General features: G+C 38.3%; 2 protein-coding genes across 4 annotated transcripts; one reads left to right on the top strand and one right to left on the bottom strand.

Annotated features, from left to right (window-relative positions):
• The first annotated feature begins 1,540 nt into the window (after positions 1 to 1,540).
• On the top strand, positions 1,541 to 9,365 carry LOC143892683 (cysteine-rich receptor-like protein kinase 42). Its single transcript, XM_077397474.1, has 8 exons — positions 1,541 to 2,090; positions 2,756 to 3,215; positions 4,554 to 4,667; positions 4,774 to 4,913; positions 5,022 to 5,232; positions 6,229 to 6,463; positions 7,190 to 7,334; positions 8,073 to 9,365. Exons 1-8 carry the CDS (start codon positions 1,776 to 1,778, stop codon positions 8,394 to 8,396), a joined length of 1,944 nt encoding a protein of 647 aa, XP_077253589.1. The 5' UTR covers positions 1,541 to 1,775; the 3' UTR covers positions 8,397 to 9,365.
• Positions 9,366 to 10,953: 1,588 nt separating this feature from the next.
• On the bottom strand, positions 10,954 to 17,760 carry LOC143892682 (cysteine-rich receptor-like protein kinase 3). 3 transcript variants are annotated; one of them, XR_013255574.1, is made up of 9 exons: positions 17,315 to 17,760; positions 16,274 to 16,665; positions 13,928 to 14,041; positions 13,703 to 13,842; positions 13,405 to 13,615; positions 13,053 to 13,287; positions 12,604 to 12,748; positions 11,567 to 12,022; positions 10,954 to 11,476 (listed from the first exon to the last, which is right to left on the bottom strand). XR_013255574.1 is itself a non-coding variant. In XM_077397473.1 (8 exons), the coding sequence occupies exons 1-8, from the start codon at positions 17,692 to 17,694 to the stop codon at positions 11,705 to 11,707; spliced, it is 1,935 nt and encodes a 644-aa protein (XP_077253588.1). In that variant the 5' UTR covers positions 17,695 to 17,760; the 3' UTR covers positions 11,484 to 11,704. The 3 variants fall into 3 exon arrangements, 1 of the variants encoding a protein (XP_077253588.1); XR_013255573.1 differs by having other exon boundaries at positions 11,571 to 12,022; XM_077397473.1 differs by lacking the exon at positions 10,954 to 11,476 and having other exon boundaries at positions 11,484 to 12,022.
• Between the last annotated feature and the right edge of the window lie 6,802 nt (positions 17,761 to 24,562).

Below are 24,562 nucleotides of genomic sequence, written 5' to 3'. Positions count from 1 at the left end.
CTACGTAGGTTAGACATATATCAACAAAAGTTTATCCAAGAATTACTATTCATGTGGAACATCCTTGTATTCGTTGCACGTATAGGTAGTAGCTAAAGTGAGATTTTGTCCAAAAAATGCCCATATGAGACAAGTACCAGTAGGACATTGTCGGTCCTACCATGCAGCTACATGGGAACAAATCGTATATGATCCGAAATTTCAAACTCCTTATTCATGTACGTTCATATAGTCATATTGAGATGGCCCACATCATCTTTCTATCTATGGAGCATTTATGAAATGACCTAATTTGTAGGGTCCACATGATGGATGGTCCAAAACTCTAGATCACTATACTATGCCTATGACTTCTTGTAGGCTGTTGCTATCAAATTCATCTCCAGCTACCTGCAAACCCTAAGCATATATAGTATAGAAGAGGACATCTCCAATAAAACTCTTCTTATGAACCCTATGTGGGGTCCAACTCACGGATCAAAGTCCTACAAGACAAATCACGTTCATCTTACAATCCTAACCGCTCGATTGCACGGCTTAATATTGCCCATTTTTTGCTTAATTGTCCATTTACAAGCCCTAGATCCAATGGTTCATGTTATAGATCGGAATGATATCTAGCATTGGAACCTTCATGGAGAGGGACCACTATATTTAAACATATGTTTAGGCAAGTGATATATTGGCCCATTTTCTTCCCATGGCCATCCCCTCTATTGTGTTTATGACTGCTCATTTTACAATAAAGGAGGTGGCTCAGGGAAGAAAAGGGGTCGAATATATCATTTCCTTTATATTTAATTTCTTGGTCCCCTCACATAATCACATGGCTCCTTAGGCCCCCATTAGATAAGAGCTTCATTGAAAACTATTATCTCGCAATTAAGTTCCATACTTAGATAAAAAATGACATTTATCTACCTAATTAAAGAAGGGCAGAACCGTCGTTTCACCATTACAAATATATATTACGCCGACCCCACCGACATTTCTGTCCTCTTCCTTCCAAACTCAAAAGTGAAAACCAGATTAGGTGGAGAAAGTAGGAAACTGGAAAAGCCAAATGTAGAATGATAAATTCGCACCCCTAGTAGGATAATTCGCACAACCATTTTATACGTTAAAAAGCGTTAATGTCTGTGGCATAACCCTCTTTTACAGAGGTGCGAATTATCCTACAGGGGGTGCGAATTTATCATGCACAAAATTTAATTTAAAACAAATAGTCGATAAACGGGAAAACAACTCTTATTATCTTTACAAAAAACCTGAAGGTCCGAACTTGCCACTTCTCCTCTTAAATTTTAAATCTATACCGATGTTGGCACTACCATATTTTAATAATTGCACAAACTCAGCTTGTCTTTTCTATTTTAATTGGCTGTAAAATATTGTTACAGTTCCCGGAAGCCCATTAAAAAACAAAAGACAAGCTGAGTTAGTTGCGTGTTTATCAAAACATGGTGGTGCCAACATCAGCATTAGCCATTTCAAATTTACTAGAAATTAACTAGAACCCCACTTCAGCCATTAATGCCTGGTTCAACCTCTCCTCTCTCTCCTCCATTTCTCAGCATAAAAAAAGAAAACATAAACAGAACTTACAACTAAAAACCCAAAACCCAAATGTTTTCAATTAGGGTTCTAAACAAAAATCCACCCAAAAACCCCAAACAAAACCAAATTCACCCCCCATTACCCTTCCTCTCCAAAATTCACCACCCATAACCACCCAAATCTCTCCTCTCTCTCTCTCTTCAAAAAACTCCAATTCAATGCATTCCCAAAACCAAATCCCCCTCTTTCTCTTCTCCTTCTTAATCTCCCTCCCAACCCTAATCTCTCAATCAAACCCTAAATTCTCAGAACCCGGTCTAATCTGTGGCTCTTCCCGCTCTCCGAACGGTCCCGCCTTTATTCGAAACTTCGTAAACGACATGGAAGCTCTCTTGAAGCTCGTCTCTTCAAATCGATGGGGGGCCCACGCCTCTGGTTCTTCCCCAAATTCCTCAGTCTATGGCCTCGCTCAATGCCGCTCTGATCTCTCTCAAACTGATTGCCTCCTCTGTTTCGCCCAATCTCGAACCAAGGTTTGTTTTAATCCCTTTCTAATCCTTGTAATTTTATTTTCTCACAGACCCTGTTTGGATTGCAAGAAAAACATTTCTGACGTTTTTTTTTTTCACAATTGCTATGGAAATAATATGATTGTGATTAATTTAGAGGAATTCATCTTAATTTGAAGCTCCCTCTAAGTAAAAATTGAATAGGGTTGGTTCAAGTTATCCTTTTTCATGTGTAAATAGAGTAGGTAATTTTGGGATTTGGAAATATTTTGTCTTTTCCAAAAATTTTCAGAAAATTTTTGCAATCCAAATATAGTTAAGTTTGTGTTGTTGCCAGTGGATGTAGGCAACTTGGCAGAACCACGTAAAATCTCAGTGTTGGGAATTAGCGTTAATCAACCCTAAATCCCAAGGCCTTTCACCCCTAATTATGTTAATTTAATTAACTATGGTAGGATTAGTGGACTATTTAAAGCAAATTAACCTAGGATCAACAAGGCTAATGGATATATGTTTGGGCCCTTGGGGATTAGCTAGTTCCCAAAGAGTCTTCCAATTTGGGAGATCTCACCCTTAATTTCTTCAAATTTCATCTGAATTTATTTTCCTTTATGGCTTGTGTTTATTTTTACTTTTCTGTTTATTTTTGCATGATGGGATTGGATTTGCCTGGCGGATTTTCTCAACAGCTCCCAACCTGTCTGCCTTCAAATTCAGCTCGCATCTTTCTTGACGGTTGCTTCCTCCGATATGACAATTATAGTTTCTACTCAGAAGCTGTTGATGATCGGCGTGATAAATCAGTGTGCGGTTCTAAGATTGTTTTTGGAGAGGATGAGAAGAAGGAATTTGCAATGAATGTGGAGGGGTTGATTCAGAATTTGATTGAGATGGCGGTGAAGAATAAGGGGTTTGGGGTGGGGGAGGAGATGGTTGGAAAAGGGATTGGGGGTGTCTATGGGTTGGGTCAGTGTTGGAAGAGTGTGAGTTTGGAAGGGTGTAGGGAGTGTTTGGAGAAGGCAGGGAGGGAGGCGAAGGGATGTTTGCCGGCGAGTGAGGGGAGGGGATTGAATGCTGGCTGTTATTTGAGGTATTCTACTGAGAAGTTTTATAATGATGTGAACATGGAGGAAGGGACTAAGCATGGAGGTACTCTCTCTCTCTCTCTCTCTCTCTCTCTCTCTCTCTCTCTCGTTTTGTACTTTTTTCTTTGGAATTTGAATTTTTGGGTGTTTTTAGTTGGTGAGATGAAATCAAGGTTTTAAATTTGGACCGAAATCCGAAATTTCGGACCAAAATTTCAGGTTTTGGTGGAGAACGAAATCGAAATCGTGGTAACTTGAAACGTTACAAAATGTCGACGGAAATTTTGAAATTCTGTTTTTGCCCAAATTTCAGTCCGAAATTTCAGGAAAATCCCAAAAAATCTGGAATTTTGAATTTATTTAATATTCTCCCCAAATTTCGGGATAAAATATTGCTTTTTTTCTTTCGTCGGATTTCGAACAAAAATTCGAAATTTCGAAAAATTTCTGTTTCAGTGAGGACCGAAAGGCATTCCGAAACTGAAATTTAAAACCTTGGATGAAATGGGCGTTTTATATTGGCTACTGGGTGGTATGTAGTTGGGTATTCGTTGCTTTCATTTTCTGTTGTCAAATTTTGGATTTTGGAGATTTTTTTGAAATGTCTCTTCTTCATTTGGCTAGATGAATTGGGTAATCTTTCTCACTCTCTTGTCGAATTCTGGGTTTTGAAATTTGTAACTGTTGCCTGTTCTTTTGGTGAGATGAGTTGCGTTTTTGAGGTTTTGGCTATTGGGGGTTGTTGTGATTCATGATTGTTCTTTCCTGGCTTTCTTTTTGTTTTGATGGATGAATTTTGTCTTGTGGTGTTATTTGTCTTTTGCTTATTTGGTGTCGTTATTCTGTGCTTGGGTAATGGTGTCTCGTGTTCTTGTTTGTTTGAGTATCAGATGTTGCTCTGAAGAGGTGAATCTTTTGGCGTTTGCACTTTGTGGGTGGGGTAACTTGGTTGGGTTCTTGTTTTATTTGCTCGTCAGATGTTGTGACAATATGGGATGGGGGCTTTTCTCTGATGACTTGCACCTTTTTTTTTTCCAATTCTCGCGACTAAGGGATGAATTGAATCTCTGGTTTTTCCTGATGTTTGAACTGGGTTTTGTTGTTTTTTTATTATTGGGTGCTTTCCATTAAAGATGATCTTTTGGGCCTCATTTTTCCCCTTTCTGATTATTGCGTGAATTGGTGTTGCACTTCTAATGAGGCAGTTTATTTAGGGGTTTTTACATTTTAATTTCTTTCTTTGTGGCATAATTGGATTCCTTTTTATCATTTTTATGTTATTATCATTCTCTTTCTTGCTTTGGGTGTTGTAGTTTTATTAGCAGGTGTGTAGTGGTTGGGAAGGGGAAGAGGGATTGGGTAATTTGATGATTGGGGGTTTCTGTTGAATCATGTTTTTCAGGAAACTCTCACATGGTGATCATCCTAGCAGTTGCTTCGTCAGTTGCCGTCGTAGCTTTGCTTTCCACATTTGGTTTTTGTGTTGGCTATGCCAGACTAACAAAGCGGAGACAAGGTAAACAAACAAAAATTAAAAAATAGGAAGAGAAATTCAATTTAAGCACAGTAGCCTTTATTAAACCTACCTTGTCCATGTTTCTAATATGTCTCGCCTTTTCCAGAATTCAAGAATCTGGCTAAGCTTTCTAGCACTAAAAGCAAGTCTAATTTGAGTTTCAAATATGAAACACTGGAAAAGGCAACCAACTTTTTTGATCCTAAAAGGAAATTAGGCCAAGGAGGAGCTGGTTCCGTGTACAAGGCAATCATCTTCCTCTTCTTACTCTTTGTTTTCTTTTGTTGTCCTTTCAAGTATGAGAATCAACTAGCTTTTGTACTGAAATTCAGATTTGTTATTGAATTTGGGCAGGGTACTCTCCCTGATGGGAGGATTGTTGCAGTCAAGAGATTGTTCTTCAGTACTAGGCAATGGGTGGATGAGTTCTTCAATGAAGTAAATTTGATCAGTGGTGTTGAGCACAAGAACCTTGTAAAGCTTTTGGGTTGTAGCATCGAGGGCCCCGAAAGCCTTCTTGTTTATGAGCATGTGCCAAATAAGAGCCTTGATCATTTCCTCTTCAGTATGTTGTTCTTTCATAACCCGAGTTTCAAATTTCATCAACGAGCTGTTTTTTGATACGGCTTGCGAGAACTTTTTCTTAGTCATGGAAAACAATATTAGCTAGCAAAATTACAAGCAGGAGCCACATGTTTGATGATTGAAACCATTTATCTGTTGGGCTCTTGTATGGATTGGCATATCTGGATTACAGGCACAAATAATAATAACTGTAAGTAATAATGGGCTGATCCTAACCCATAATTAGTGAACTAAATGTGGATGGTTTAAAAGTAAAAAGTCAATAGTCCGTGTTATCAATGAGATATCAGACCTGTGTATTTCTTTTTCACCTCTATTTTTCCACCTCTCCCGAAGTGCAAACGAGGTTGCGGATTGCCTTGCTACAGGAGATGTGAGAATGGAATCAATTTGTATAACTTTTTTCTTGTGTGAATAAAATTTTCTGTTTTACTGGTTCAAAAAAAAAACATTGTTTACACATTTATGTGAGCTCTATAGAATGATTTCTCTTTCCCATGGAACTGCTCAAATTAATGGTCTACCTCTTGCATTTGGCAATGAATGGTATTTGAGATTGCTTGATTGCAGCCCCATATCTATTTATTCTCTATCGTTGTTTATGATTGTTCATCTTGCAAACCTAATTGCTTTCTGAAGTTCTATTTTCTTTAAATTTTATCATTTTAGAGATTATTATATAAAATGCTCAAGATTTTCTTTAGACATTGAGAACGTTTTTTTTTTTCGTGAGTAACATTGAGATAAATCCAAAGCATTGAGAACTTTGCTTCTCCTGAATTTAGACATTTTTTCCATTTTGTTTTATTAATGAGATTCAACTGAGATAAATCCAAAGCACCAACATAGCAAAACCAGAAATGGCATCTATTTATTCTCTTGTGCCAGAACAGTGAGATATCTATAGTTTCTCCTTCCTGATTTCCTAAAGTTATAAAACTAGTAACTCCACTCTTTTATTATTTTTCTTATTCAGATAAGAAGAAGACCGAAACTCTAAGCTGGCAGCAGCGATTTGAGATCATCATAGGAACAGCAGAAGGATTGGCATATCTCCATGAGGGATCAGAAACTCGAATAATTCACCGAGACATAAAAACCAGCAACATTCTACTTGATGAAAATCTAAAGGCAAAGATTGCTGACTTTGGGCTTGCACGTTGCTTTTCAGCTGATAAAACTCATCTTAGCACCGGAATTGCAGGAACATTGTACGAAAACTTCACATCTCGTTTACCTTTTATTCATGATATTTTTCCCACTCCTGGCTTAAAAAAAAAAAAAGGGCGGCCCAGTGCACGAGGCTCTCACCATTGTGAGGTCTGGGGAGGGCTACCGAGGATAATTATATTACCTGTGTTTCATGTAAAATAACAAAAGATAATGGATTTCAAAAAACAATAAATGGACAATATATTTCTGTTGCAACTGAATTGCAGATGTTCAGGATGTGAGGAAAACTAAGGGTGCCTAAAAATTTTAGGAACTAAAAAAGATGAGGAAATCAACTAGAAAGGAAAAAAACCTATATTGAGGTTTGAGTGTCGAGCTTTTTTGGTTTTGATTCAGAGAACTCACAGATCAATTGGAAACTCCTTTATCCTACCTTGCCTTCATTTGGATAGTGTTCAACTTCCTCTCATTTCTATCATTGATTTTTGTAACATGAGAACATCACAATCATCACTTTTCAAAGTTTTGGCATATCAATTTTGAAAAATTCTATTTGAGTTCATGAAACTCCACACAAGTTCACTGATCACTGTCAAGAAGCCATAATCATATTGCCCACTGTCGCGAACATCCTGGTACTGTAAATCCATTGTTTTAAGCATCCATGACATTTGGGCTACTTTTTTTAGAATCACCAGGATTTGGCAGTGTCCCCTTTCAAACATATCTGACTAATTTCCATTTTTCTCAATGTTTTGGTGCAGGGGTTACATGGCTCCTGAATATCTCGTTCGAGGGCAACTAACAGAGAAAGCAGATGTTTATAGTTTTGGGGTTCTGGTCTTTGAAATTGTAAGCGGTAGACAGACCAGCGTCTATATGCAGAATTCGCGTTCTATTCTAGAAATGGTAAGATTTCTCTCTTGATTTTGCAGAAACAAGTGAAAAATACTTAAAACAACCTTTTCCTTTGTGAACTGAACTGTTATACTTGATAATTATGTCGATGCTCAACCAGAACATCTTTGCTGTTTATTATCTCTCATATCTACTGATAATGGAAAGAATTTTTTTAATAACAAAGGCTCTTGATAAAATACAATTATTTAAAAATATATATAAATTAAGAAGAAGAAAAATATTTGAAAATATCATAAAAATATCGCGATATTATCGTAGTAAATGAAAATATTGTTATAGTTTTAAATTCGGGATTATTTTGGGATTTTGTCGTTTTATTAAAATACCGTGATACAATCGTTGTATTTTGAAAATATCGAAGATATTTGTGACATAGTTTTGATTACAGTCACTGTTTATTTTGTTGTTTAATCTTCCCAAGAAGAAGAAACAGCCAAAGATCATTTGACCTCAAAACTCATTTAGCATTATTAGAGTCGTATCCATTTTTCAGTTTAGCAATGGACTTATAGTAGTTTATCCCCTATGTTTCTTTCTCTGCCCTTTCTGTTTAAGAGTCACCAATGTTCGCAAATTATGATGTCTCTATGCTCAGCTTTTGTGTTTTTCTTTTCTTTTCTTTTTTTCTTTTTTTCATTTTTTCATTTTTCTCTTTTTTCTTTTCTTTTTTTTTTCGCTCAGCTTTTGTGTTGTGCTGACTGAATATGTGGTTATTCCTCTCCTCAGGTTTGGAAGCATTACAAGTCTAACACATTAGTGGAATGCGTTGACCAATGCCTTAAAGATAACTTTCCAGCTAAAGAGGCATCAGGCGTTCTCCAAATCGGGCTTTTATGCACTCAGGCTTCTGTTGCTTTAAGGCCATCTATGTCGGCAGTGGTTCAAATGCTAACTGATAAAGAATGCACAATTCCTTTGCCGAAGCAACCTCCATTTTTGAATGCTAGTGTAGTACACCTAGACACACCATCGTTTTCTTCTAGTTTTCCGAGTTCATCATCCCCAGCTACTTCAAGTAGGTGCACATTTGATACATCTGGGCCAAGATAGAAACGGCTCAAGTTCTTTACGTAAATTTAGTCTCCAATTGAAATATCATTTCAGGTCTGTTTGGTTGCACAATTTCTGGGGTGTTCTAGGTGTTTTGGTTGGTTTTAAGGTGCCACGTCATCTAGTAGTCATATGTGGTTACATGTTTTCATTCAAACTACTAGGAGACTACTTGCCTTTTCTCTCCCTTGTTGACAAGCGTCATGACTTTTGCCCCCCATCAAACAGCTTGAAAAAAGAAGTTATTTTCTAGCAGTCCTGGGATTTGGAACTACTCTCTCTGTCTCTCTTCTCTCTCTATATTGGAAATGACATCCCTACTTCTCACTTATTTGATAGTGACACTCTGCACTAGGAAACTACTTTAGTTGACAACCAAACACTATGTACCACGACTCTATAAGGAGACTACTTCACTGCTATTACACCTGTTGAGTACTTCAGTTCTAATTAAGGCAACTGCCTGCAACCAAACATAGCCTTCTGGGTCATCTCTCTTGTTCCAAGGGTGGGTCAAGAAAAATCCTCGGTGCAATGCACATCCGTATACGACCTCTTTCCTTGATATTTGGAAGTTCCATATCGATTGGCATTGAAGTTAAAGAAGGTAAACATGAGGTTCAAATACACATAAATTATAAGGGCCAAGCGAATTTGAGTTTTGAGGTCTGAAAGATGAAAATGAAGTAGAGAATTATGATTGAGATTCTTTACATGGAGAGACCAAATTGACCTAGTAGAATGCGGGAACTGGTACCCGCTGCACCTTCTTGATTAAGGGCCTGCATTCTTTTGTAATGATCTGCAACTCTGCTTTCTGTTTCTTTCTATTTTTTTTCTTATCTATTTTTTTTGACATGGCAATAAATGATCCAGTGTTGTCTTTTGTAATGTAAAAGTTCCATTTTATTTTGGTGGGTGATTGGAACACACTTTCTATATAATTCCATTGATTTTCACTATTGTTTATTTGACATAATAGCTTTCCTGGTTTGAATGTTACCTTAATTACTAGCCAGTAAGTAAGTTTAGCAGCTCTTGATACAATTTTCACAACAACTGTTACTGTTACTGCTGCTGCTGAAATAATCTCTCTCTCTCTCTCTCTCTCTCTCTCTCTCTCTCTCTCTCTCTCTCTCTCTCTCTCTCACACACACACACACACACACACACAACTATTCTTTCATTTAAAATGCTTCTCCGCATAGTGCTTCTCATATTTTAATGGCAAGCAAGCTACTGAAAGTAACAAACCATGATGCCTTCCAGTCAAAAAATTTCAAACCTGGTTATGATTGTGGCTGTTTCTATGCATTGTTTTAAGAGAAACTATATGGTGTGCAGTGCGTACTTTTTAAAGGATATACATGTAAAAGTAGTTCCACCACTGGTGATCCAAACCATTCATCTTCTGAGTCCCACAATGGAGGTCTATTTAGCATTGTTCTTTTACTTTTTAAAGCATTCTTTTATTATCATCTACTCCTTTGGGGGCGCTATCGATATCACAGACTCCACAGAAGCTCAGGTCTGTACTCTTCGCCAAGGATTGATCATTTCCACTAGACATATGAAAGGCAGATTGGAAGTAGAAAGCAATTCCTCTAATACAGTCTCATGGGCCAGAGGGATTAGCATAGTTCCGTAGTGACTCACCAATCCCATGGATAAGATTAAAGATATGTGTTTGTATGGTGGTTGTTCTTTTATCGTTCCGATCGTCTTGCTAAATCAAGAGCTTCTAGCGGATCTTTTTATGAGGCAATGTTTACCCCCTGAAGTGCACCTGTAATGAAGTCTTATTTTTTTCAATAAATTGTTACCTTTATCAAAAAAATTGAATGGTTAGGATCACCCAATGGAGAAAATAGTTTGTGCGTGGCCTATCCTCATTGGTGACTAACAAATGAACGGTTTGGATCACTGAAAAAGTGTTTTCCCAAGTCCAACTGTACTTTTACCCTTCTTTGAGAAAATATTGCTCAGCACTGTATACTGTAAATGCACTCAATTACATTTACAGTATTAACATGCTAAGGACAGGTTTCTGGAGTTAATGTGTGATGTGGTCTTTTGAGACCATTGCAGTATATATAGTCACCACAAGCTGGAACTTCATATCTTTGGCAATAAATAGAAAAGTAAGAAGAGAAAAGGGGACAAAGACTACTGTCTCTTTGTTTTTCTTCTTTTTCTAACCAAGGCCTGCTGCCTTAGGGTCTAATCTTAAGCTCAAGAAAACCGTCATGGAAACTTTCAGTTGAACTAATTATGATGGTCTATTTGTGCTTAATCTTCCTCACTTTTGTTGCAACTGTGAACTGCATTAATCTTGTCATTAGAAATCATTAATGATGACTAGACTAAAGAGTTGAAAACTAAGGCATGAGACCTGATAATGATTTTTTGTGATTTTCTTGAGTTGCATCATACTTGGCTACCAACAAATGCTAGCAAAACCTGGCAGCTCAATATCCAAAGCAAGATACATGTGTATGGTAACCTGAGTACAAATAAATCCAAATATTTGCATTCAATAAACTTAATACAGATGAAGTGCAAGCATTTAAATTCCTTCACAACTTTCTTTTTCCTTACTAAAAATACACTGTAAATATGCCCACCTGCAGATTACAGGATGGAATTACATTGATCTTATTCAAAGAACACCATATTCAGCTAAAAAGCCCATTGCCCAAGAACATGAAGCAATTTTACATGTATTTTACAGGAATAAGACAGCAAGATCTCGATCTAAAAATGTCAGATTACAAGAAGACAGCAAGATCTTGATCTAAAAATGTCAGATTCTACTAGTGGGCAATGAAAAAGTGTTCATTTTCTATATGTTGATGGGCTGTTGGTGGAGGGCTCCCCAGTTCAAGATAAAAAATCTGGAACTGCACTACTCACTACGGTATTGATGCTTCGACCATCGTATATACAACTATATAACACAACAATGAAGGATGATTGTCAAACCACAGTTGAAAAACTCCGTAAATCAGGTCACCGACTCTACTGCGTCATCTTGCTCCGGGGACTAACGCCTCTAGTGACCCAGATTTGGGAATCACAAACTGAAAAAGGAGTAGAAAATGTAAGGCATGGTTATGTTTTTTTTTTTTTTGAAAGATGTGTAAGGCATAGAAAAGGAGTAGAAAAGTTACTTGCCCAAGTCAGTGGTATCATTGTTCTCCAAGTCTAGGTTTAGTTGGGCATCTGGGAAGTTCGAATTCTCAAATCTCGCAACCTTTTTGAGTGTTAGATTAGGCCATCGAAACGTTATTATTGTAGACTCAGATAATTTATCTAGGATCAAGTAGGGTAACTGTCATGCTATTCCCAGAAGATTGGGAGTTGGGTTCGGGCCGGAAATTTTCAAAAGGAATAGATGGAACCTGTGTGTTAGAATTGAGAAATGGTGGCTGCGTTGGTGAAGGAATGGTACTTTTATCTGTTAGCATTTTAACTACCATTGACATTATAGGCCGCAATTCAGGAGATGCTTGTGTGCACAGGAGGCCAATTTGGAGTACCCGAGATGCATCTTCTTCCCGAAATTTACCTTCCAGAGTCGGATCAACAACTTCTGGGAGTGTTCTTGACATGTAAAGGCTCCAAACCTGAAAAATCAAAGATTGTTGAGAATACAATTTGGAAAAGGGAAATGCTAGTGTCCATCGCAAAAGGCATTTCGCGGCTGGTCTGTCACACGTCAGACCAGCCACCTTGTGAATGGAGACAAAAGCTGTTGTCTTCATTCACGAGGTGGCTGGTCTGACAGACCAGCCGTGAAATGCCTTTTGCGATGGACCCTAGCAAACCCCTTTGGAAAAATAGGAGTCACTAGTCACTACCAAAATCCACTTCTGATTCTAAATACAGTGCGGTTTAAGGAGTGCAACTATAAGTAGAACAAGAACAATGATTTAAATGTCGATTTCGGCAACAACCCGAAATCATGTAAAATTCGATAAAAAAAATTGGTATTTTCTAAAATTTCAGTGAAAATTTTGGCCGAAATTTGGAAATCTTGTAAGTTTCGGGGAAATTAAGCCGAAATCCTGCAAAAGACCTATTCCATGTAACTGAAATATTTAGGTCGAAATTTCGGATTCCGGCTGAAATTTAAAACTATGACAAAAAACTATCTGAGTTAAAAAGGAGTTTACAGAGTGATAAAAAGGAGTTTACGGAGTGATACCGTATGCAGAATAGATGATGGCTCCTCCGCGTGGGAATTGATCCTCCTTCCACAGATAACTTCAATTAGAACCACACCAAAACTGTAAACATCTGCTTTCTCCGTCAGTTTTCCACGGACAAGGTACTCAGGAGCCATGTAACCTCTACAAAATTTAAACAGTAATGCACACAATCATTTGAACATTCACAGTTGTGCATGTATACCAATAAGTTTATGTGGGTCTCATGACTTTTAGTTGCAACTATGATATCCCAACATGCATTACAAGACATAATGATCTAATGAAGGCAAAGAAAAGAAATAGTACATAATGGAGTTAAAGGCTTAGAGGCTACTGGAATAGCCACTTAGCTTTAGGTTTCAACTCTGATTTCTATCTTACGGTCCTAAGTGGAAAGTGATAAAGGAAAACCATAATCAATTAAGCCAAGGAGGAATGAGCTTACAGTGTTCCTGCTATACCGGTGCTGATGTGAGTTCTATCTTCTGGGAAAAGTCTAGCAAGCCCAAAATCAGCAATTTTGGCCGTAAAATTCTCATCAAGCAGTATATTTCCCAACTTTATGTCTCTATGTATAATCCTCAATTCTGATTCCTCATGAAGATAGGCCAAACCCTCCGCCGTCCCTACCAGGATATTGTATCTCATATCCCAGCTTATCAACCGAGCATTCAATTTATCTGTATCAGAAAAGATAGGCCGACAAATAAATAACTGATTGGATAAAGTTCCTATATTTACCACTCAAAAAAAAAAAAGTTCCTATGATACGAAATGTTGATAGAAGAGAACCCAACCAAACAGGTGCTGAAGGAGGCTTTTGTTCGGCACGTATTCATAAACAAGAAGGCTTTCAGGACCAGTGATACTGCAGCCCAGTAGTTTGACAAGATTTTTGTGATGAACACGACTGATCAAATTAACTTCATTAAAGAAATCATCCACCCATTGCCTTGTGTTGAAAAAGAGCCTCTTTATGGCAATAACTTTCCCATCTGGTAAAATCCCCTGTTCCACATAAGACCCACATTCAGTTATCTTCATACAAATATACAATCAATTACCGATGAAGGAAGAAAGTGATGGAGAAATTACTTTATACACTGAGCCAGATCCACCTTGACCCAGCTTATTGGAACTGTGGAAATAATTTGTTGCTCTTTCAAGAGTTTCATAATTGAAGTTCAATTCGGACTTATTTATAGTAGTTGCTAAAGCACCCAGTAGCTTCTTTTCTACAACAGATACCAATTTAAGCGAATGAGTTCCAAGCTATAATAAGAAATGAATTTTGAATATTCAGATAAAATACCATGTCACCTTTCCTCATCTTTGATAGTCTCCTCCTCCCAAAAAACACAGTGGATGTGATAATCATCACAACTGCCAAAGCAGAAGAAGTTGTGGCCAGAATAATAACCAGATGCCGGCGTCCTGATGACCAGTAACAATGAAGATATGTCAACAAATTTACTGAATGAAAAACTGGAGATAAAAAAATACTCAATAACTTTAAGGGAAATGTTATCAGCACTACTGCATTTTGATGAGGGCACTCCTCACTTTATTAAAAGTACTGTAAGGCCCACCTCATGAGATGATCCAAACCATCCGTTAGATGAGCCACAGCCTAAATAGGTTGTGCCCTAAAAAATATTTCCATAGGTTGATCCTAACCCTACGATCTATAGAGGGTTAAGATTAACCCTCTAACACTCGGATCGGAGGGTTAGGTTCAACCTATGGAAATGATTTTTGAGGCATAACCTATTTAGGCTGTGGCCCATCTAATGGACGGTTTGGATCACCCTATCGTGCGGGCCATACCGTACTTTTAATAAAGTGAGGAGTGCACTCATCAAAATGCAGGAGTGCTGATAACATTTCCCTAACTTAATATCTCATTTTCATGATAGAAAATATCCCAGAAATGAAAGTTAATTGAGTTTCCAACCATGAGCAGTGTTGATGTTGATGAGAAAACAGAAGGTTTTAGATGGAAATGAGTCCTTATTAAGATACAATTTGCATTTCAATCCCCGTTGTAGTTTTTAATTATTCACACAATATCTTCATTCATTAATTTCCAATCCAGGGCATATCATTTACCATATACATGTAGGCAAGGCATACTCATAATTATCATGCATTTTTACATATTTATATCAGTAACAGTTCAAATCTCTACTCTCATTCACAGAGACTTGATACATGACATCAGCAGAGCCCTGGCAATTTCTAATCGAAAAATCTCGATCTCCAAGTTACTACTTACTCTCCATCCTTTTAACCCACTATCTTGTTTTATTTTTATTATTATTTGCTAGGTAAGTCAGTTGGACCGAAACCTGTTACATAGATGTTCAACAGGACTTTAGCCTGCGAACTCCCTCACTAGAAGATGTGTTCTTGCTACTCGGCTCAAGAACATCGACAATCTCCCTATCTGTACTTCTCCCCTTACTGTTGTTCCTATCTACTAATCTCCTTCATTCTTCTTTCTTTCTCCCTAACTGGTCACATTTTCTTCCTATCTCTAGATCTTTTTCAAGTAGAGCCATAATCCAAGAAATGTCATTTTTCCTTCACCAATTCCTCCAATGGTCCTAGACACATCATACAAGCATAAAAGTCTCTTACTTCAAATAAAAGGGTAGCTTACAGGGCTACAACACTTGATTTAAAAAAGCATTACCATCCTTTGGCCATTGTTAAATTAATACATTCGCTCTACGCAGTGCAGGTCAGTGTACATTCCAAAGAGCATGGATGGAATACTGAAATCTGCCTAATGGTTCCAGCTATTTAAATAGTGTCTGTATTTGGTGGCATTAGACTTACTGAACTTCTTCAGTACGATGGTTTTCTAACAATAGACTATCTCGACCAATTTTTCTTCTTGACAGTTTCCAATATTTAGTTTTAGGTTATAATGTTTCTATCTCGTTATTGTTCTGATGAATTGATATCTTGATGCCTGATTAGTAATCATTTAGGGACTTTTTTACTTATGGAAGGTCGGGGATTGGGTGATGTTTCTCTTTTGGTCAGTTCATTTTCTAGGTATTCAATTCCTCTATTTGTAGATTATGGTTATGGGGGAATCATGTTGTATGCTTTTAAAATTAGAAATAGCCCATCAATGAAAATTTAAATCATATATATTAGATAATACTTATTCTTTATCTAACATAGGTGTTGAAGTAATAAATCATTTTGTTCTCCATATTCTTAATTTTATCCATAGATCATGGACATTATTAAAATTTGTATTAGAGAAGGCTATTCCTGGTCTAGCACAAGCTTAAGGGTGCTGATCCTTGTTTAAGTTAGTAACAGTCCACTAACGAAGATTTAAATCATTGGATGAAAGAAAGTGTATTCTTGATCTAACCATGGTGTATGGATTATTTATTCTAGACCTTCGGAATATGACATTAAGAAAGGAAAAACAACAGCTCTTATTGCACAATTACACTTATAGAATCCTACACTTTCACCGCAGAAATTTCCAATCTCGTTCATAAATCCAACCAAGGGAATCACAGAAATCTCATAATCAGAAGAGAAACTAAACAAAGGAACCTAGTCAGTCACCACCAAACATTCCAACCTTAAAAACAATGGAAAATTCGAAGGACAAAGAATCGAACAAACCCAACTCACCGTTACTTCCTCCCGACGTAGTAGCATTCCCCGAATTGTTATAAAATCTCTGAGTGGAATACCTCATATAACATCCAGAATTCAACGCCCTCCCTTCCCCCCTGGGAAGACATGAACCAATCGACGAGGCCGCATTCTCCAAACACCTCCCGCAAGAGCTTGTGTTCAGAAATTCCCAGCACTGTGCCAACCCATAAGCTGTGGAGTTCCCTCCACCAACAAAACCCACAAAGAATCCATTGTTCTTTGGCGCCTCAATGCTCAAATTCCGCACAACCTCGGCAGCATTCTCTGCAAAAGCCGTTTGATTCCCACTGAATTCCGTCTGATTCCCACAAACAGTCCTATCATCCCGGCTCAATGCTTCTTCAAAGAATTCGTAATCATCGTACCTTGTTGAAGTATAAATGATTAAATGACACCAACTCTAACAACTTAAGCTTTTGGAGTAATTGGTTGTTTCACATGGTATGAGAGCTATGATATTGCCTCTCATCATGTCCTGGGTTCAAAACCCAATAAAGAGTCCAACCCAAAAGAGCGATCACATGTGCCCCGTGTATGGCTAACCCAAAAAAAAAAGGGGCCACACACGTGAGGAGGAGTGTTGAAGTATAAATGATTAAATAACACCAACTCTAATAGCTTAAGTTGTTGGATAGAGCTATTGCCTCACGGCAGGTCCTTGGTGAATAGGAAGTTCTGTAGGATTTATGGGATATAAGCAGGTTGTCATCTTTTATCTCAGTGATGAAGTTATTATTCTAGAAACTGTGTCTTTGAGCTCAAAGGAGGACAGACCCTTCCCTCGAAATGGGTCAAGAGGACGATCTTCCCTCTAAGAAGATCAAATCCATTCCTAACCGAATCGGGTCTTGGGATCAAAACCCAACAAGTACGGCGAACCCAAAAGAGGGGAGGGTTGAAGTGTAAATGAAAAAAATAACACCAACTCTAACACATAAAGCTTTTAAAGTACTTGGTTGTTTCACATGTTATCAGAGCTTAAGCGCTTTTGGAATAATTAGTTGTTTGGCATACCTTACATAACAACCATCAAGGAAAATCTTCCCTCCGCGCGTTGCTCTCTGATAAGGAAGGCAAGTGACAATCTGAATCTTGCACTGGGCAAAGCAGAGGTCACAGTCACCCTTTGAGAGATCTCCCATACATTGTCCCATTGCATAAAGTGTTGCATTTCCTGTCCCTTCAGTAACTCTACCAAATCGTTGAGAGGCAATTTGAGGGGTGAGAGCATTCATGGCTGATAAGTAGTTGTTTATGAAGGCCACTCGATCAGCAGCTGTAGAGGTTTTGTTGCTACATATGCGAGCAGCTACAGATGATCTTGGGTCTGAATAAGAAAGGGTGATGAAGGAAAAAAGAAAAAGAAGAAAGAAAAAGTATGAAGGAAAACCCATAAGGTAGAGAGAGAAAACTTGAGAGAAATTTAATGGGTTTTAAGGGGTTGGGTTTGCAGAATAAAAGCTATACTGAGAAAGGGAGACTGTAGAGATACGACGAATTGATGATAAAGAGTGAAGTACGCGTGGGTCTGAAATACCCCCACCTCGTGAATGGAGACAAAAGCCGTCGTTGAAGTTCGGAGTGGGGACCAAGTGTACTCGGAGACGGGAAAGAGGCCCGGTTGATTTTGGCTCTAATGGCCAAAATACCCCTACATGAAAATAAATTTTCAAAGAAAAAAATTTCAAGTTGTATACTATTATTAGTATGTGTTGCATAATTATGATTATATAAATTACATGTGAAACGTGATGAATATGAAATGTAGCATATATTGAATTATCAGACGTGTGCGACAGTGCATGTCACTTAGTGTTCAATGTTGTTAAACCATTAGAGATGGTTGTCTTGCTTATATGATAGTTTCCAAGTGTGTGATTGTGCTTATTCTTAAATTTCGTGAAGTTTTATATTAAAACTCTATCATTTGTATATATTTTCATACGTTTTATAAGATTTGCACTAAAATTATCAACCGAAATTGAAATGTTTCCATTTCCGCGGCAACCGAAACCGAAATTTAAAACCTTGGTGTTATCTACCGTATGTGCTTAGAAAAACAATACCGTTGAGGTGTGTGGAGATGAAGCCAAGACAAAACAGAAATGGCTTTCTCCCTAACTCCTTGATGCACCAATGTATTTTTGCTTCTCCAAAAAATTATAAAATGGTCTTTTTCTGAAGGGAAAAAATCATAAAAATATTCTTGACAGTAATATATATACTACGCTAAAGTGAAGGGCGCCCTTGCAGAAACCCAAATACAAGGATGCCCCATTGGATCACGTCGCCCACCTGCAATTTTAATGGCACTGAAATCAAAATTAAAGGAGATATGTGAATTCAATGGAGGCGCCCTTCAGTTTAGCATTCTCATATAAAAACAATATGGAAACCTAGTTGGTAAACAAGTATGAAACCAGCAAATAGGTTCTTAACATGTCGACATCTTTTAGGCAATTTTTTGGTTTTTTTTTTAAATGACGAAAACACCCCTCTATATGATGTGGCATGTAGGGATTTTCTTGGTTAGGTAGTCGTTTATATGGGAACGAAGCCATTTCCCAGCCCCTCTTTTTTTTAAAGAAAATATGAGGTGGCACTTTTTTCTCTCCTCAAAAAAAAGAGGGGTTGGAAAATTGCTTTTGCAAATTTGCCTACACAATCTTGTTTATAAGGTTTTTCACATACTATTAGGGCCCGTTTGGATACCTCATATTTTGTATTTGGATTTGGAATTGAGTTTTGAGTACAAAAGAGAGGGAATGGGGTACTTTCTACTGCTGGGGAGAGGTTGAGGAGCCAAGAGGATAAAGGAAACTGTCAGATCTGTAGATTTTCAATTACTTATTTTCACAGCTTATTTGAAAATCTGATTTTTTTCACTGTCAGTGGCTGAATTGGAAATTCAAGGATTTGATCCGGATCCAAATTTCAACGCAAAAAGAGCTGCAAATGTGAGAATTCCAAATCAAAATCTTCTCAGCATCCAAATGGGCTCTTATTTATTTGACAAGTGTTAATTTTTCTTATATTTTCAAAATTTTCTAATTGGCTCTCTCTGTGGATGAAATTTCCTTTGAGCATGGAATTTGTAGCCTAAAGGGATAAGCACTATTCCGGTAGTCGAACTAATAAGAAAATTAACAGCTTGCCCGTGTGATGCACGCAATTGAGCATTGTTTTTTAGACTATCTCTCTCATGGACTTTTGTACGATGGATGAAATTTCCTTCGAGCTTGGAATTTGTAGCCTAAAGGGATAAGCAGTATGCCGGTGGCGAACTAATAAGAAAATCAACACCTTGGCCGTGTGATCCACGCCATGGAGCATTGTTTTTTAGACTGTCTACATCATTTGAACAACTGATCTTTAAATGAAACCAATATTGACCATTGAAAAACTTTTTCAATGATCAACAAATCAAGCCAGAGATGATGAGAGGTCTTTGAAAACTACATGAAAATGACAATTGACCTCTGCCCCCACTGTATTGCAGTTTCAATTCATCCTTTCACTTTCACTTTCACTTTCATAAAAAATGAACGAAGCAAAGACCCGTATCCTGTCCCACACCTCTTAATTTTCTTAGTTTCTAGAAAGAAACTTATCTTTTCCTATCGCTTAAGACCATCTGATATGAAACCATAAAGATCCATGCCGTGTCCCTTCCAATAATGAATCTGATGTGAGTCGGGAAGTTATGAATGCCACATAGAATTTTGTTCCTTAGGCCAAGTTTGGAAACCATGATAAATTATTCCATGGAATATTTATGGGCCCAGCTGTATGAGAGCCCATAGGAGAGTGACAGAAGTAGATACATCGAAGAAAAAAAAAATCCCTAAAAACAAGTGAAAAGAAACTACCTGTTTCGAATTGGTTTTTTATTTTCTTGATTTTATGGAGCTTCTCATGCTCCCCTCACTCCCACCCTCTCAAGTCTCTCCTCCCACCGATCTCTCATAACCATAGTCAGCAAAACTTAATTTTAAACGAGGTTAAAAAAAGGGATTTGGTTGGCAATTTCGTGAAAAGCCATTTCGCGGCCGGCTTTCGCAAGAGAGAACAGCCACCTCAGATGAAATAAATGGATAGGACAAAATCTGCTGAAAAGTGAGCCAGTGTGGCTGTTCTCTCTTGCAAAAATCAGCTGCGAAATGACTTTCCGCGAAATTGCCTAGCAAATCCCTAAAAAAAAACTTGTTTGGTAGGTTCACCGTTTAATTCTATGTTTAAAACTTCTCCAGTTTAAAAAAACTCCGTTTTTAGGGGGAAACATGTTTTAAACGTATTAAACGCATATTTTTGTCCAACATTCTAACTTCACTCCGCTATATTTTGTTAAAAAAAAAAAGGGCGGCCCAGCGCACGAGGCTCCCGCCATTGCCGGGTCTGGGGAGGGCTACACGTACGCAGCCTTACCCCTGCTTTGCAGAGAGGCTGTCTCCGTGACTCAAACCCGTGACTACCAGGTCACAATGGAGCAACCTTACTATTGCGCCAAAGCTCGCCAAACCTCTCCGCTATATTTTGTAAATGAGAAAATGTGAGAAATGATATATCCACCCCTTTTGATCACCAGGAATACCCCCTGTCAGCTTATCAATGACTAAAGAGGGGCTGTTGTACTTTTGTCAGAAGAATTCAATGCCCTTGATTGCCACAAACACCGACTGGGGGTGTTCCTGGTGATCAAAAGGGGCGGATATATCACTTCCCAATTTTAAACATATTAAATGTGTTTTTTTTTTCATGATTCCATGTATTTGACTGTTTTTTTACTACAATTTTTCGAACCAATAACATATTAAACTAGAATTTTTCCCATCCCCTTTTTTGGCTAATCACATTTTGCTAACTATGCTTATAACTGGCTCCACAAATATTATTTATTCATCACGGGTGACGAATATCAGCCTTTCACAAAAAAAAAGAAAAAAAAGGAGAGGAGAGATAAAGAGAGATGCATATGTTAATGGGATGAAATTAAGCGGCAACAGAGCTAAAACCACCTCCTTAAGCAAGGGCTGTACGCCATTATTTGAGGTATAATTAGCCAACCATCTTCTTAGTGTAAAATTCATGTTAAAACGATAACCTTGATCAACAAAGTGATCAAATACGTTTAGACGGTCAAGATCATCCAACATTTACTATTTTTAGATCAGGCCCCTCAAAGTGCCTGGAGAAGCTCAAACCTCTCCACCCCTTTTTCTGATAGATCTGATCTCATCCCTTGATTAATAGTTGGACTCAAAATCCAAAACAAACAGGGCCTTAGGATGTGTTCAGCAAGGCTTCTTACTCTCCAGGCTAAACGGGCAGAAACAGATTAATGAGAATATTTGGAAGCGATTCAGAGTCTCCCCAAAAAATCTCATTTTTCAAAAGCACACAAGGCAGAAAAGGAGAAAGAGACTTTTAAGGGTCGAAATTGCATAATGCCAGCGTTTTATTTTTTTGGCTTTTCTCATTCCCAGGCCTTAAAAAATCCGAGGAAGCCATTTTAAGAATGGTGTGATCGGCCAATCGATAAACACACATTGACATGATTGGGTGACCACAGCCGTCCAGTCTCAGAAAGTGATGGGATCAAGTGGGGGATAAAGACATCAGTTTTTGGTCCACAAGTGACTCCAAATCAAATCCTTTGGGCTAAACAAGAGGTGTGAAGCCTTTAGTTTTTCTCTATCATGGCAAGACAATATCAAAAAGAAAATCAATACTAAGTCAATCCTTACGGCTCCAGAATTTGAATATAGCTTTGGTTGGAGAAAAAGAATGAAGCCATCAACTAAAATAAAAAGAACTCCCAAATTCAATAGCAAATCTTTCTCCTTGAGGTTGTGATTGATGTTGAAATAGGAAACAGGTACCACTATCGGAAAACATCAGGGAAACTTCTAGGTGTGTTATTTAGATTTCTTTGATTCCAACCCTGTGTCCTTGAAAATTCATCCCCAAGCAAAAGACCCATCTCCTTGTTTACCAATTGCATAGGTCTATTTACTTTTTAATTTTTTATGTTTTCGTTTTTCTCCATACCAGTTAAGATAGGATCAAGTTTCTAAACCAGGGGGTCGTAAAATCATGGCGTGCTTGCGTCCTAATGCATGTGCCCCTTTTCATTACTTGGGACACCCAACTACAGTGTATCTATGACTGCAGAGGGGCTTGTGTACTTCACATTGAAGGAATGCAGTGACCTGATTGCCACATACAATGGGTGTCCCAAGCGATGAAAAGGGGCGCATTTATCATTTCCCAAGTTAAAGGGTATCTCATAATCAATTGGCTCTTCTAGAACGACAACACATCCTAGATGGGGTTCTCTTGGCCAACAAGTGTTTTGATTCTAACAAGAGGGAGGGTACAAGTGGACAAGAAGGCGTATGATGTGATAGATTGGGACTTTGTTCATGAACTTTGTGGTAAGGATGGAGTTTGGAGATTAGTGGAGGAGATGGAAAATGGGGTGCAGTTGGGACTTTGTTCATTAACTTTTATGGGAAGGATGGAGTTTGGAGATTAGTGGAGGAGATGGAAAATTGGGTGCATATCTTCGCCCCACTTTTCAATACTTATCAATGGGAAAATTGTGAGCATTTTCAGAAAGTTCAAAGGGCCTAAGGCAAGGGGACTCGCTATCACCCTTCCTCTTGTTATTGGGATCCCTCCAAAGTCTCTTTGGGTCCCGATGGTTGAGAGTGGAGAGGCAATTGGGCCATTAGAAGAAGTCCTACCTCTCTTTTGGGGGAGGGGTCACCTTTACGAAGGCCATGCTTTCCAATCTCCTGGCATACTTTATGTCCCCATTTAAGATTTTGAATGCGATTGTGAGGAAAAGTGAGGAGATTCAAACAGACTTTCTTCGAGAGGGTCAAGAAAAAAAAGAATGATCTAGTGAAATGTGAAACCGTTTACCCGCCCAAGTCGGAAAGGGGCCTTATGCTTGGTAAAATGTGTGAGCGGAATGATACTTTGCTTGAAAAGTGGTCACGGAAATTGGGGGAGGAGTGGAGTGTTCTTTGGAGAAGGATCATTGTGGGGAAATATGGGGAGGGCTGGTGTGGGTAAGTGTGAAGAGAGATAGGTAATGACTTGGGTGTTTGGAGGTCTATTTGTGGTGTTAGAGGAGTTTGTCTCACACTAGTTTTAGGGAGGATGTTTGGCTGCTCCATTGTCCTCTTTGTCTTGAATATTTGAGTCTCGATAGGATTGTTTGCGAGAAGGGGTAGAGAAGCTTTGATTGCTATTAAGAGATTTGGGGAAAGAGTTCAGTGGGACATTACCTCAAGGATGAGGAGATTGGCTTTGATTCATTTCCTAGGTTGCTTTGAGAATGTTTTGTCTTACCATAGTAGTGAAAGGAGGGTATGGGTCTTCCATACTAGTGAAAGGAGGGTATGGGAGTATGGCCCTGATCCGAAGGGGATTTCTGTCTGGTCACTCTCTTTTATGTTTAGGGGTTCCCATTCTATTATAAAGAGGTGTAGGATTTGGTCACCAGACATTCCACCTAAGATTCAATGTTTTTTGTTGGACAACAACCCATGAGAAGATTTATACCCTTAGATAGTTAAGCAAAAGCAGTGTCTGGCGAACAAATGCATTCTTTGCAAAATAGATAAGGAACCTTGTAATCACATCTTTATTCACTGTGGTTTTCAAAAGAGGTGTGGTGCTCATCTATTATTCACTGTGGTTTTCAAAAGAGGTGTGGTGCCTCATTCTGAAATGAAGTGGATGTTCTCGTATTCATTATTATTGGTGTTGGAAGAGTGAATCTGCTTTCGCCTTGGGGAGAAGGGAGTGTATCTTTTGGGGTATGGTTTCTCCTACTGTCCAATGGCACATTTGGCTGGAAAGAAAGTACGGTTTCTCCTACTGTCTAATGGCACATTTGGCTGGAAAGAAACTGGCAAACCTTTGAAAGCAGAGACAAGTATGTGGCATGGATTGTTGGGGCATTAACAACCTATTCATGCTTTGGGTTAGTGTGTGAAGGAAGTCTTGGGGCTACTCCACCCAGGACATTATTCGCAAGTGGAATATTATCATTAGTTATTTTCTGATATTGTCGATGAGATTAGTGTGTTATACATGTAACAACCCGTTTATTTCTTTTTCCCACATCCGTCGAAAATACCAATGAGTTGGTTAACTTGCTGGCCAAGGGGGGTGTGACTAGACCTGGTATCTATGTGGAGCAGTTTCTGCTACTGCGCCATGTTTTGCTTCCTATTGACTATTGTTTCT

The sequence above is a fragment of the Tasmannia lanceolata genome, unplaced genomic scaffold, assembly GCF_043159265.1.
Source record: "Tasmannia lanceolata isolate RefF3 unplaced genomic scaffold, GAP_Taslan_0.1 ptg000015l, whole genome shotgun sequence".
NCBI lineage: Eukaryota > Viridiplantae > Streptophyta > Magnoliopsida > Canellales > Winteraceae > Tasmannia > Tasmannia lanceolata.
The sequence above is the reverse complement of the archived record's forward strand: the minus strand, read 5'-3'. Positions and strand labels throughout refer to the sequence as shown.